General features: G+C 34.0%; 2 protein-coding genes across 3 annotated transcripts; one reads left to right on the forward strand and one right to left on the reverse strand.

Annotated features, from left to right (window-relative positions):
* The first annotated feature begins 4859 nt into the window (after positions 1 to 4859).
* On the forward strand, positions 4860 to 9948 carry LOC104109733 (putative HVA22-like protein g). 2 transcript variants are annotated; one of them, XM_009619083.4, is made up of 6 exons: positions 4860 to 5334; positions 5450 to 5496; positions 5672 to 5770; positions 6508 to 6564; positions 6702 to 6978; positions 9530 to 9948. In XM_009619083.4, the coding sequence occupies exons 2-6, from the start codon at positions 5465 to 5467 to the stop codon at positions 9830 to 9832; spliced, it is 768 nt and encodes a 255-aa protein (XP_009617378.1). In that variant the 5' UTR covers positions 4860 to 5334; positions 5450 to 5464; the 3' UTR covers positions 9833 to 9948. The 2 variants fall into 2 exon arrangements, with proteins under 2 accessions (XP_009617378.1, XP_009617379.1); XM_009619084.4 differs by having other exon boundaries at positions 5204 to 5355.
* Positions 9949 to 10120: 172 nt separating this feature from the next.
* Positions 10121 to 10639, reverse strand: LOC104109732 (uncharacterized). Its single transcript, XM_009619081.4, has one exon. The coding sequence runs from the start codon at positions 10637 to 10639 to the stop codon at positions 10121 to 10123; it is 519 nt and encodes a 172-aa protein (XP_009617376.1).
* Positions 10640 to 13860: the final 3221 nt, after the last annotated feature.

The raw sequence follows: 13860 nt of genomic DNA on the forward strand, positions 1-13860 counted from the left end.
TGCTAAGACATTAGTTAAAAAAGTTATGTCAGGCCGTGTAGTATTAGCAGGATATATTAGTGCACCAATTGCACTAAGATATGGTACTTCAGGACCAAGTAACTCTTCATTCTTTTCTTGAGGTCGGAACAGATCCTTATTCACATCAAGTGATCGAACAACCATCGGAGTACTTAATGGATGTGCTTCATCCATGTAAAATTGTTTCAATACCTTTTCTGTGTAGGCAGATTGATGAACAAAAATCTCGTTTGCCAAATGTTCAATTTGCAAACCGAGACATAATATTGTCTTTCCGAGATCTTTCATCTAGAATTCCTTCTTTAAATAATCAATTGCCTTTTAAAGTTCTGTAGGAGTTCCAATAAGGTTTATGTCATCGACATATATGCAAGTACAATAAAATTCCGATGTTGTTTTTTTTATAAAAATACATGGACAAATGCCATCATTTATATAACCTTCATTTAATAAATACTCACTAAGACGGTTATACCACATTCGTCTTGATTGCTTTAGACCATACAAAGATCTTTGCAATTTGATTAAAAATATTTTTCGGGACTTTGAATTATGTGCGTCAGGCATTTTAAATCCCTCAAAAATTTTCATGTATATCTCATTATCAAGTGAGCCATAAAGGTAGGCTGTAATCACATCCATAAAATGCATGTCAAACTTTTCATGGACAACAAAACTAATGAGATAACGAAATATTATTGCATCCATAACAGGTGAATATTTCTCTTCATAATCGACATTAGGCCTTTGGGAAAATTCTTGTTCAACAAGGCGTGCCATATATCTTTGTACCTCATTTTTCTCATTTCTCTTACGTACAAAGATCCATTTATAGCCAACAGACTTAACACCATTAGATGTTGGACTACAACCCCAAAAACTTCATGTGTCGCAAGTGAATCCAACTCAGATTGGATTGCTTCTTGCCATTTTGGTCAATCATGTCTTTGTCGACATTCTCCAATAGATTGAGGTTCAAGATCCTCACTATCTTGTATAATGCTAGATGCAAAATTATATGCAAAGACATAATCCACCACTATATCTAATCGATTCAAATATGTCTCAATATCGATTAGATTTATTGATAATTCCTTATTTTCTTGAGTCTCGGGCTCAGTGATTTCCTCATGAATCTCAGGATTGGTGAAATCGTGGATTTCTTCATGAGACTCTTTTATAGTATTATCTTGATCATTTATTTTCTTTTTTCTAGGATTTCGATCCTTAGAACCCAATGGTCTGCCACGTTTTAGGCGTGCTTTTGACTCATTAGCTATGACACTAGAAGATTGTCCAACAGGGACATCAATACAGATTCGAACATTCTCTACAGGGATATGTAATTTTGTTATCTTTTTCAGATCCATAAATACATCTGGCATTTGATTTGCTATTTTTTACAAATGGATAATCTTTTGCGCCTCTTTTTCACAAATAGAGGCACGTGATAAGACAATGATGGATTTTTTCACAAAATTTTCCGTTGGGTTTCACCAATTTCTCCCCCTAATTTTGAAAAAATACCACATCGAATCGACAATCTACAAATCGAGCAGTGAACAAATTCTCCGTTAATGTTTCGAGGTAGCGAATAATGGAGGGCGATTCAAACCCAACATATATTTCTAGCCTTCTTTGGGGACCCATTTTGGTGCGATATGGCGGTGTTACAGGCACATATACTACGCATCCAAAAGTTCTTAAATGGGATATATTAGGTTCATAACCCAAAATTAATTGCAACGAGGAATAATTATGATAATTTATCGGCTAAGACGAAGTAGCATTATTGTATGCAAAATGGCGTGACCCCAAACAGAAGTGGGCAACCTCATTTTCATGAGTAACAGTCTTGCTATGAATTGCAGACGTTTAATTAAAGACTCTGCAAGGCCATTTTGAGTGTGGACATGAGCTACAGGATGTTCCATTTTTATCCCAATTGATAAGCAATAATCATTAAATGCTTGGGATGAAAACTCAGCAACATTATTAAGTCGAATAGACTTAATTGGATTATCGGAAAATTGTGCCCGTAATCGAATTATTTGTGCCATTAATTTTGCAAACGTGAGGTTGCGAGATCATAATAGGAACACATGAGACCATCTAGAAGATGCATCTATTAATATCATAAAATATCCAAACGACCCGCTAGGTGGGTGAATAGGTCCACAAATATCCCCTTGTATACGTTCTAAAAACACAGAAGACTTAATTCCAACATTTGTTGGTGATGGTCTAATAATTAACTTGCCTTGACAACAAGAAGTGCAGGAAAATTTATTATTTAAAAGAATCTTTAAATTATTTAATGGATGCCCATTTGAGTTTTTTACAATCCGTCTCATCATAATTGATCCAGGATGTCCCAATCGATCATGCCAAAGTACAAAAGTATTAGAATCAGTAGCCTTTTGGTTTACGATAGAATGTGCCTCAATTGCACTAATTCGTGTCCAATACATGCCACGAAATAAAGATGGGAACTTCTCAATAACTCTTTTCTGGCCAGAGACATTTTTGATAACGATGAGATATTCAACATTATTCTCATCTATTGTCTCAATATGATATCCATTTCGGTGGATATTTTTAAAACTCAACAAGTTCCTCTTGGACTTGGAGGAGAACATTGCATTATCTATTATAAGTATTGTTCCCATATGTAGAGTTATAGTAACTCTTCCAGAGCCTTCAATTAAATTACTACTACCAGAAATTGTAATAACATCTGCCTTACACATATTTAAATGAAAAATATTTCTTCTCTTTGAATATTGTATGTGTCGTACATGAACCAATTAAATAAATATTTTTACAATTGAACTTTGATCCAAGTTTGCTTTATGAGATATCCATATTTGCTTAGTCTTCTTTCAGACTTATTACATATTGCTACCACATTCTCTTAAGGGAATGAGAATGAAGTAAATCCAATGGGACGGGTTTCCAATTCTTGTGCTCATTATCATACATGAATTTGATCATGGCAAGACATATAAATTTTACCACTTCGGGTGGTTATAATTTCTCACAAACTCTATTAGAGTTATAATTAAATTTTATTGTCTTTGCTTGTATTTAAAATCAAATTATAGAATTTCAAGAATTTAAAAGAGAAAAATAAGGTAAAATACTTACCTTAAATCCAGAATTTATTCCTTTAGGAAGTTCATGGAATAATTGACAATCGCTATGCTCAATAATTATGTAATAAGTTGAGCACCATGCACGTATCCCAAAGCCTGGTGACCAAAGCAGATGCCTAGCATAGGAATATCAATGCATTCACGCAAGAGCCTCACGCAAATTCCAATATCTTCTCTCCATGGGTGGTTTAATTTCTCAAACATTAGACAACTAATTAATAGTATATTTACAAATTAAAACAACCGCCTCTACTCAATTGGTTGGAGTCTTGTGCCGATAACGTGTTATAAAACAATAAAAGAAGAAGAAGAGTATTGCAGAGAAAAGTAGCGAGAGAGAATTCTTATTGATTTGGGATGAATTACAATGGAATAGAACCCCTCTATTTATAGGGAAAAGTGACTTAGTCACAAAGTAACAAACCTTAGAATCTCTCTAAAATATAGACATTTACCTTAAATAAAATTCTATTTATAACAAAAAGGAAATTATTTAATTTTTATGACTCTTCACGTTAGAACTGTTGTTTATTTATTACGCTAGCTTCACCTTATAGTATTGAATAAATACTTAACAAAGTTGCCAAAAAAATATAGGAATAGGGAAAATAATTGAAAGCCTCTTATCCTTTTTTTTGTGTTTATTTAAATGATTAAAATACTACACAGAGAATTCAAAGTGGCATGTGTATAATTGATTTCAAAATAAGCAATATTTTCTCAAGGTTTGCAGCGCGTGAAATAGGAATTTAACGTTAAATAGGAGACTTGGTTCAATTGCATTCAAAAATACCTATGAAGAATATGAAGAATAACAACTATGAATAGTAATCAGTTATAATTCCATAATTACAAAATAAGAACTCCTTAACCTAAAATACCATATGTGGAAACAGTAATTTCCCAGTTTTCCTTTAAAGAATGTTCATGATCAAATAGGAAAAGAATTTATATAAGGTTAAATCAAAATTGTTTTTACAATTTTAAATATTATGAGCTCCAGAAAATATTTAATAAATAAAATTTAAGATAGTTCACGAAATATTATCAATTGCAATTGAAAATAATAATTTACAACCCTTCTTTATATAGTAATAGAGTTAATAAATTTCAATTAGAATGAAGAGTGAATAGTTTTGTGGCTTTACTCTTTGTAACCTAAAATTCTATAACCGAACAAAGAATACTCCTAAGCGTAGTTGAAAGTTCTCGAAGGATTTGATAACTAAATTTACAAACTTTATTTATTAGTTATTCTTTTATAAGTGGAAAATTAAATAAGAAATGATTTAATACATAAAATTTAGTTGATTTTGAAGTCTTAAATATTAGGAAACTAATTAAATTACTATTTCTAAAAATTAGAAAAATAGTTTAAAATATATTTTTAAAGGATAAAAAAAGGCGAATAATATTTTTAAAGGGTAAAAAAGGCAAACAATATTTCGTTAAAAAATTTCATGCTTTTAATATAATATATATATATATAGATTAGAAGTTAAAGACATTTGTAAAATATAAAAAAAATTCCCCTATGAGACTGTCAACCGTTAAACCCGTATGAATGTGGAATCCCAAGAAATCTACTTTCACTGAATTACGTGTAAAATAAATGAAAAACTGAATCACAAAAAAAAAAAAAACAAAACAAAAGGAATTACAAGGCGTCCCTCTCAAGAAATCGTCAAATGCCTTTCTCTTCCTAAGTTTTACCCAATCTAAATCGCCGTCACCCTTCATAAACCTCACCCCACCCCCTTACCCCACCCACCCCAACAGATAAGATATATATATGTGTATATATATATATATATAGAAGCTTGCACGTTCCTATAATAATCATACGACGAACTTGTTTCTCCCTTCTTCCTTTCCTTTCACGTTTCCCCCCATTATTACTTCTTCTTTTTTTCCTCTCTTCAGTTATATCTTTTCCCCAGAATTTGAGATCCTTTCTTTGCACAAACGTAACTATATTCTCCTTTCCTTTTGTAGAATCTCCGCACCATTATCTTCTTCTCCATAATATTTATGCCATATTTTAATTCCCATTCAATTTTTTATTCACAAATTTCACTGCAGTTCTTCAAATCCCTTTGAATCATTTCTCACATAGATCCCAAGTTTTTTTTGGTTCTTTAGCTTCTCCCATTTCAAGGTTCCTTTTCAAGTTCAGCAAGTTCATTTTCTTTTTTAGTTTGTTCAAGATTCAAATTATATGTTATATTTTTGAGAATTTGTTGCTAATGGGTGAGTATTTGTGTTGTTTTTAGGCATTTTGAAGAAAGATGTTGGGAGAATTCATCACCAGCAGTTTAGTGTATGTTGATCTGTTTTTGTCTTCTTCTTCTTTTTCTTACTATTGCTTTGATTCCTTCTGTTGGATTTTTTGGCTTTATGCTTTTTGTTGTTATTGTTTTGTATGTGGGGTTTCGTGCATTTTTTGACTGACTTGTGGATGAATGAATTTAACTTTGCCTTTTGAAATTTTGCAGATTGGTTCTTGGATATGCATACCCTGCTTTTGAATGTTTTAAGACTATTGAGAAGAACAGAGTTGATATTGAAGAACTCAGATTCTGGTGCCAATACTGGTAATAACCTTATTCCTTTTACTCCTTTTATTTGTTTGGGTGTCTTTGGGGGGTGGGGTGGGGGGTGGGGGGTGGGGGGTGCGAAGTGGGGTTATGGGTGTTTGAACCATTTAGAAAGCAAAGTTGGCAAAAAGGGTTTTGTAGAAATAATTGGGTTTGAGTAGTCTTTTGACATGTTCAAGCTTTAGACTAATAAAAAATGTCAATTATTGAAACTTCTAATCAATTGATAAACTTTAGGTCAACCAATCATAACCAATAGTTTGTTCTTAAGAGCCGAAAAGCAAAACATTGATAAAAGAATATTTAACTAGTCCATAATTGAGATAAGAGTAGTTAGCAATTTACAACTTCCCTTATGAAAATGACAAGTAGACTCCACGGCAAGAGTGCTTATTTCCCCCCAAAAAAAGCACTATGATATTCTAGTTCTAGTCTAGTAACTAAATGGTACATACAATTTGTCTGTTGGAAGTTGATTCGTTTCTTGACCTGATGCATTTCTACTGGTAGGATCCATTCTTTGAAAAATAGGAAAAGATACATTAGAGAGGTGGAGTTTGTTGGGGTTAGGTGGAAAATTTTGCTACATGCTTTCCTGTAATTTTTATCCCTGATAGGTCACTATCCATCAATTTGAATAAGGTTATAGGTGAACTGTTCTTCATCTACTTGTTCATTTGACTTGATGATCTCCAATTAAATCTTGATTAGTTGCAAACTGTATCTTCTATCAGGATCATTGTTGCAGTGTTGAGAATTATTGAGAGCTTTGGCGATGTATTCATGGCATGGTATGAACTCAATAACTTTTAGAACTTCCACATGATCAAAGTCACACTTTTTATGTGGAAGGAAGACTTCGGCCGGTACCAATAAACTACTATAAGTCTTTGTTGTATACAATCATTTATTTATGTTGTTATTTCAGGCTACCAATGTACAGTGAGGCAAAGTTGGCACTAATCATCTACTTATGGTATCCAAAAACAAAGGGTACAGGATACATATATGATGCCTTGTTGAAGCCATTTGTGTCAAAGCATGAACCAGACATTGACAGGGGTTTTCTAGAGTTCAGAGCCAGGGCATTTGACTTGGCTATTTACTACTGGCACAATTGCACTGAATTGGGGCAAGCAAAATTCTTTCAGTTGCTTGATTTTATAGCTGCTCCCTCTAGAACAACTTCACATTTCAGCTCTGAGGTACTTCTCTCATACTGTCTACTTCCATCTAACCATTTAAATGCTTGATGATCATATTTTCTTTATCTGGTGAATTTTTCGACTGTAGATTAGTTTTTTTTTAAAGCCCTTCAAGTGGACCATTTTAATTAACTCAAAATCTAGATTATGAGATACTATAAAGGACTAAGAAAGTAAAAAGATAAGAGGCAATGACATCCGTAAAATAAGTATCCGCACTCAGTATTTTAACCAAACCAATGATGCAAGTTTATACACACATTTATATGTATTCCCACTTTAGTTTATAATTTTTAAGGTTTAATCTTGCTTTATTTGGTGCAAACACTATGTGGAATAAGGCTTTTCTTTAATATTCCGTCCCAAGGGCGAGAATGGCACCAATAGAAAAAAGGAAAACAAACTGAGATAAGAGTAAAGAAAGGCAGTGAACAAATCCCGTACTGGACTCCAAGAAGTCCATTAGCTAGGTCTTATTGTGGATCAGAATATACCCTGGCCAGCCGATGAGATCATATTGGGCCGATCCAACTTCCTTTTGAATCTTGGGCCACGATGTTTCAAAGTGAACCAACTTAGCTCCATACTTTTTGACTTCCCTCGTATGTCGCGTTTGCTTTTTTGAGACAATATTTTTTGTTCATCTCATCTCCATGAAGCAAGAATTATTGCCCATTTTGACACTAACAAATTTGATCTTCCTATTAATCATTTTGGATTCTCATAATCATCTTCATTGGTATAATCAATTTTGGTATTATTACCATGTCACGAAATGAGTTCGTTTAAACCCATTCTTGAAATCTACATCCGTAGGAACTAGCGTTTGCGCTCGTAGGACAATTCAGGATTTGAAAATTATGAATTCTTACAGGAACTCGAATTATATATAATAGGGTTCATAGTCAAATATTTATAGATATTTGATGAATTTCTTACCAAGGATATGACCCTCAATAGAGTAAGATGGAGGTCGAGAATTAGGGCGGAAGGTTGACAGTAATCGTTTGTCCCTTAGCCTTAAGCAGTACTAGTACTATTTTTTGTGTTTTTTTCTTATTCCTGGTTCTTTATATTACATGTTGTGCCATTTGTTCCTATTATGTTATTGTTGCTACTTTTTGTCACTTTATTTTTACTGTTCCTTGAGTCGATAGTCTATCAGAAACAGTCTCTCTACCTCCACAAGGTAAGGGTAAGGTCTGTGTCACACTACCCTTCCCAGACCCCACATGTAAAATTACACTGGGCTTGTTGTCGTTGTTGTTGTTATTGTTATAGTATTCAGTGAATTTCTCAATATAAATATAAAATTTGAGCAAAACTATTGGATTCATAGAAACCCTTAAGGTTAGATCAGTCCCTACTTGCACTGCACTTGAACCATAGGAAGTATGAAATTATGTGAAAGTCGTAGGAATGAGGCAGGTAAAAAGTGTAATGAAAATGATAAGAGCAGAAAAGGAAGAAAAGCAATAAGTAAATAAATAAAAAACAGCACATGTGGAGGCCGGGAGAAATAAGAAGTAGCTAGAAGGGGCAGGAACAGGAGAGGCTTGATCAAACGATTGAATGATAATTTCACCGGCGCGGTAAAGCGCTGAACAAATTTTCTTTATTATTATCATATTTATTCCCGTTACAGCGGGGAATTCGGACAGTAAGAAGGGAAGGGAATAATAGGAATGACATAGCTATATTTTGTGAGAGACGTCTATTAATACCACTAGACTAGAATCCTTTGTGATACTGAACAAGTTTGTTCTTGATGAAGTGATAATTCATGATCTTCACAAGTTTTAATATGGTTAGTGACTAATGACTAGGTTCGAATAAGTCTTAATATTTTAAATTAGATGTTGATAAAAATGAGTTTTTAAGCGAATTATAAATTCATAGTATCAAACTGAACAGTAAAAGATTTTTCTAGAAAAATAAGTCTTTGACTTTCAAGCGCCAAAAGTCATATCTAATCAAAATTATAAAGTGAAAACATTTGTTCAACCGCGTAAAAATTACGGATTGACACATTGATTTAAAATGTGAAATAAAACGAAACATTATGTATGTGACAACAAAACTCTAGGTTGATTGTAAAATAAAAGGACTTCAAAACTTAATCGCTTATTTCCGAACGAATCTTCAGATTAAATTACTACGAACCATCGTTTGGAATAAAAATCCATTTTGCAGACTAATTAATATTGAGAGATAATCTTACACGTTTCATATATCGTGACATATTCTCTATTCACCAATTAACCAAAATGCCCCAAACGAATATTACACTCTTTCAATAGAAAACCTTTTTAATTCTAGGAATTCTGGTTTATTCGCTCACCACTTTTTCGCATCCATCAACACCAAGACAAACAATCATACAAATCAATGCATAGCAACAAATTAATCACCGAATCATTACTCACCATTTCTTTAATTACCACTTTATTTCCCACTATCACTATCATCAATTTCCTCGTTACTTCTTTTTGATATTTTAGACTTGTATATATAAATTCATAATTTTAATTTTGTTGATCAATTCTCGCAGCAAAGAAATGGGACTGACCATTCTCGCGGAGCGCCACCTCCTTCGGCCCCACCAGCACCACCGTCATCATTCTCCTTCAGCTTATTCAGGAGGAACAAGCCGTCAGACAGAAGGCAGCCACCACCATCGCCACGGAAGCAGCCACCTCAATCGCCGCCGTCTTACTACGCTCACCGGTCAACTTTTCATCCTTCTAAACCGGAAACGGTCCAAGTGCACCCGGAGGATCTTTCATTCCTAGACACAGACTATTTTGAACCCGGTTCGGACCATGCTGCCCGGCCCAAATATAGCCGCAGATAGTTTACTAGAAATAGTAGTAAGTAAGAAAATTGTACATTGTAAATAAACCAAAAAGAAAAAAAAGAAGTAAAACTCAGATTTTAAATATTTTTTTATTGAACGTTTTTCCTGCTCCATTTGTTTTGTATTTTTTTTTCTTTTTTTCAGTTTTTCTGGAATTACATGAGAAAATGAAAGGCGTTGTACATTTATGACCCCAATTTTCAAACTAGAAGTTGACAAATCCAAAACGGAAGAATATATTCTGTATATCGGGTCGGGTCACCCTAACAACCGTTGTTTTTGTCGTTATCTGGAGCTCCGAACCCGAACAGCACGAAGAAGCCAATCAACAGCTTTAGTCAAGGGAGCAAAAATGTACCGATCAATGAAGTCAAGAATTCCGGCGACGGGGTTATTGACCGGGAAGAAAAAGAGGCGGCCGAATAAGCCCCGGCCGGAGGAATCCGGTGAAGTCGACATCGGCTGGAGATAAGCCCAAGCTGCTTGCTTCACGAGGCGATTCCGGATTGAAATCTCGGAACCGGATTGGCCTTGGTGAGGTGAAGTCATAGGCCTGGGAGAATTGAAGGCGAGAGGTGGCAGGATATCCCTCAGAGAAGTGTAGGATACAGGCTTAATAGAGAATAGCTCAAAATCATCGCTCGCCGAGTTCGTCAACGATGACGAAGATGATGTGGCGGTGGTAGTGATAGTGGTTGAAGCTGATGTTTGATGCGGTAAGGTGAGCTTTTTAGGAAGCATAAGGGAGTTGCGGCGGCGGAGGATAGGGTTCTCCGCTGCTGTGGTGGACTCAACGTCAGACATGGCTATGAGGGAAACTTCTTGAGAGAGAGAGAGAGAGAGAGAGGGGTCAATAGGGAAGAACGGAGGGAGGGGCGTATGAGTTTGGTGTTTCGGCTATATAGGAGGGAATTGTGGACCCAGCAATCAAAGTAGTGAAAGTACAATTTTAGAATCTGGTTTAATGTTTTTTCCTATTTTCCTATGCAAAATTAGTGGAGATTTTTTGTTAATAATAATTTTGTAAATAAATTATAAGTAACTTACTATGACAAGCAAGATTTACAAATAATGTAAAAATTATTGTAGAATACATTAGTAGCCACTTAAATTTATCATCATATTTTATTTTAGGCAATTAAATTAAGGTCTTTTCTAATTGAGCACCTGAACACATCGTAAAATATACCTATCAGATATTTGGTTTTCTTGTCTCGGAAAGATTTTGAAACAATGGCTCTTGATTATCTTTTTTTTTTTAACGGAGTCGGTCTTTTGTTTAACGGAAAGGTCTTGTTTTCAATTAATTTGATTTTCTTTAGGGTCTTATTTTTGTTTGTTATAATAAAGGCTTATATATGATACATGTAATTAAATATATTTTAAGCGGTTAACTTATCCAATAGGGGTTTGATAGCATAAGCACATAAAAGCTTTTAAAAAGTTTGAACATCAAAAATATTTAGTAGAAACACTTTATCATATGCTCAAGTGCTCAATTGAAACATGCCTTAATTTAAGCGTCTAAATGAATATGCACGTATGTTTGAGACTGCCGATATATTCTATACTGACAATATATCTATTTATATATATATAATAATAATATTCAGATTCTGAAATAATAGCGGTCAGTACATTAATCAGCATATAAATTGATTCGAGTATTATTAATTTATTTTTTATTTTAGAAAGAATTGTGTGCAAGGAAGCGTAGCGGTAGTGGGGCTAATGTTTAGCTTATGATTTTGGATCGTTGGAGTAATACAGTTATTGACGTATATAGTCACCATCTTTCACTTAGTCTAGTTTTTTTTGCTGGTCTTTTGTCTTTCTCTATTTCTCATTTATTTCTTTTTCTTTTTAGGAATGCTTTTAAATGAATTAAATTTGTTTCTTTTTTTATGTCATTGATTTCAGTTGTGGCAAGCTGTTAATTAGTTTTCCTTATAGGTGCACTTATTTCACATAGTAATCGAATTAGATTTCACAAATTTGAGAGTCAAACTACATAAATTTTGACCATATTTAACCCAAAAATAGTGTTTGAAGTCAAAGTAAATAAATAGAATAATTCGGGATTTTAACAACCAATTTACTTTACTTTTCCAAATATAATTGTTATATAATAATAATAATAATAATAATAATAATAATAATAAAAAATTAAAAAAAAGAAGTGAACTAAGAGAATAAAGAAGTAGAAAACTTAATGATGATTGTCACTTTCTCCCGGTAGGAAAGAATAATTTTTCTAATAATAGAGATCAATAAGAATTTTAGTAATTGACAGTATAATTTAGCAAAATTTTTGATGGGATACACGATATGAGAAGGAGGGAGGGGGTTTAAATAGTACCTTTTTTTTGTAATCGTTTGTATTTTTTAACTTCTGCCAATTACTGCTATTTACTGCATTAATTGCTCGTTAAGTGAGTGATTTGTAACGGTTGAGGCAACAATAGTAAATTAAGCGTAATTAAAAATTTGACTGATTCTTTCCATATTCGTAACCATTAATGACCTTTCCACATCCGTGGCTACTACTGATATTAATTATCAACCTCGTAACTATTGTTTATATTCAACCTTGAGACCTACAGGTACGATATTTGCACAAGCGATTCCATGAGTGTTGCTCATAACTCCTGTACACGTCATTCTTCTTGTCGTTTTATCTCCCATGATACTTGTCATTGTAGTATCAGTCCACGTGGCATGTTTATTTTTCACTAATACAGATACTCCCCCCCCCCCCCCATTTTCGAAATATTTTCATATGAATACTCGAAAACTGAAGAGTTTATTTATGGCGGGAATGTTTGCCACCTCTTCCTGAGATCATTATGACGTGCTGCGGAAGTGAAGAGACATGCACTCTTTCCATTCAATGCTCAAAACACGTGTCTGATCATAATTGACTCTAAAGTTTACAGCGGTTTCCCAGGCACAGACGACCCTGTCAATTTAAGATGATAGTTCCATAATGACGGTCTATGATAATGTATCATTTTCTTATAGATATGAAACTTTACATCTTTAAAACTCTCCTTCTTCTCTTGTCTTCTTCTGCAATTCCCTTATATATTTTTTTACTCTTGCTCTCTTTTCTGTCTCCAATGGCTTTCAAATCTTCAACTCCTCCTACTTCTTCTCCTCGACATGCTATTATAATCGATGATCTTCTGCCTACTCTAGCTCCAATTAGAAATAGAAGGAGGGGTGGTAGGCTTCGTAGCCTTGATTCTATAGCTAATAGAAATACTTCCTATTCTATAGGAAGTTTTTCAAAATCTGCCACCTCTTTTAAAACTAGAGTGGCTGCTACTCCTAAATCCTTTTCCCAAAGTAAAACTAAAGATTCCAATGAACCGTTGCATGAAGCTTTAGTTTCTAAAATTGTTCCCCAAAAAATCTCTTGCGCTTCTGATTGTGCTGTGTGGAACAAAGAGGTAACCATAATAGAAGGTCGTAACGAGCACGTTGACCTTTATTCCATCTCTTATCAAATCTGGTCATCTTCTCCTTGTTCATAATGAATGTTACTGAAAATCTAACTTTCCAAGCGTGGCTCCTCATGAAATGATCGAATAACCACTTATCCTGAGGGTTATTCGTTCATCTACACTTACCCTTTTACTCCTTGGTTCAAATCAGCAATATATCCAGTAATCATCGAGTTTTAACGTTACTTTAACGTGTGTCACAGATAAATAGGTTCGATAGTATGGAGGGCAGTAGCGTGTCTTCTCTACTTGTGAAGTTTAGTTTCCGCTCCCTTTACTTTTCTTTACCTTCTTCATCTATATTCTCCGAAACTTTTTCATCGTAGTGTATTTATCCCATGGCAAGAAGTAAGTGAGTTGTGGTCATTCCTGAGGATGATCACGATAGAGGGTGGTATAGTAGATTCATGGTTGTCCCAATTCGTGAGTTGGTAGGAGAAGAGAACATGCCTTTTTTCGAAAGATGAAACTTCGCTCGTAAGATTTATTTATATATGTTACCTGCTAATTTTTTCTCTA

The sequence above is a fragment of the Nicotiana tomentosiformis genome, chromosome 7 (genome assembly GCF_000390325.3).
Source record: "Nicotiana tomentosiformis chromosome 7, ASM39032v3, whole genome shotgun sequence".
Taxonomy (NCBI): domain Eukaryota; kingdom Viridiplantae; phylum Streptophyta; class Magnoliopsida; order Solanales; family Solanaceae; genus Nicotiana; species Nicotiana tomentosiformis.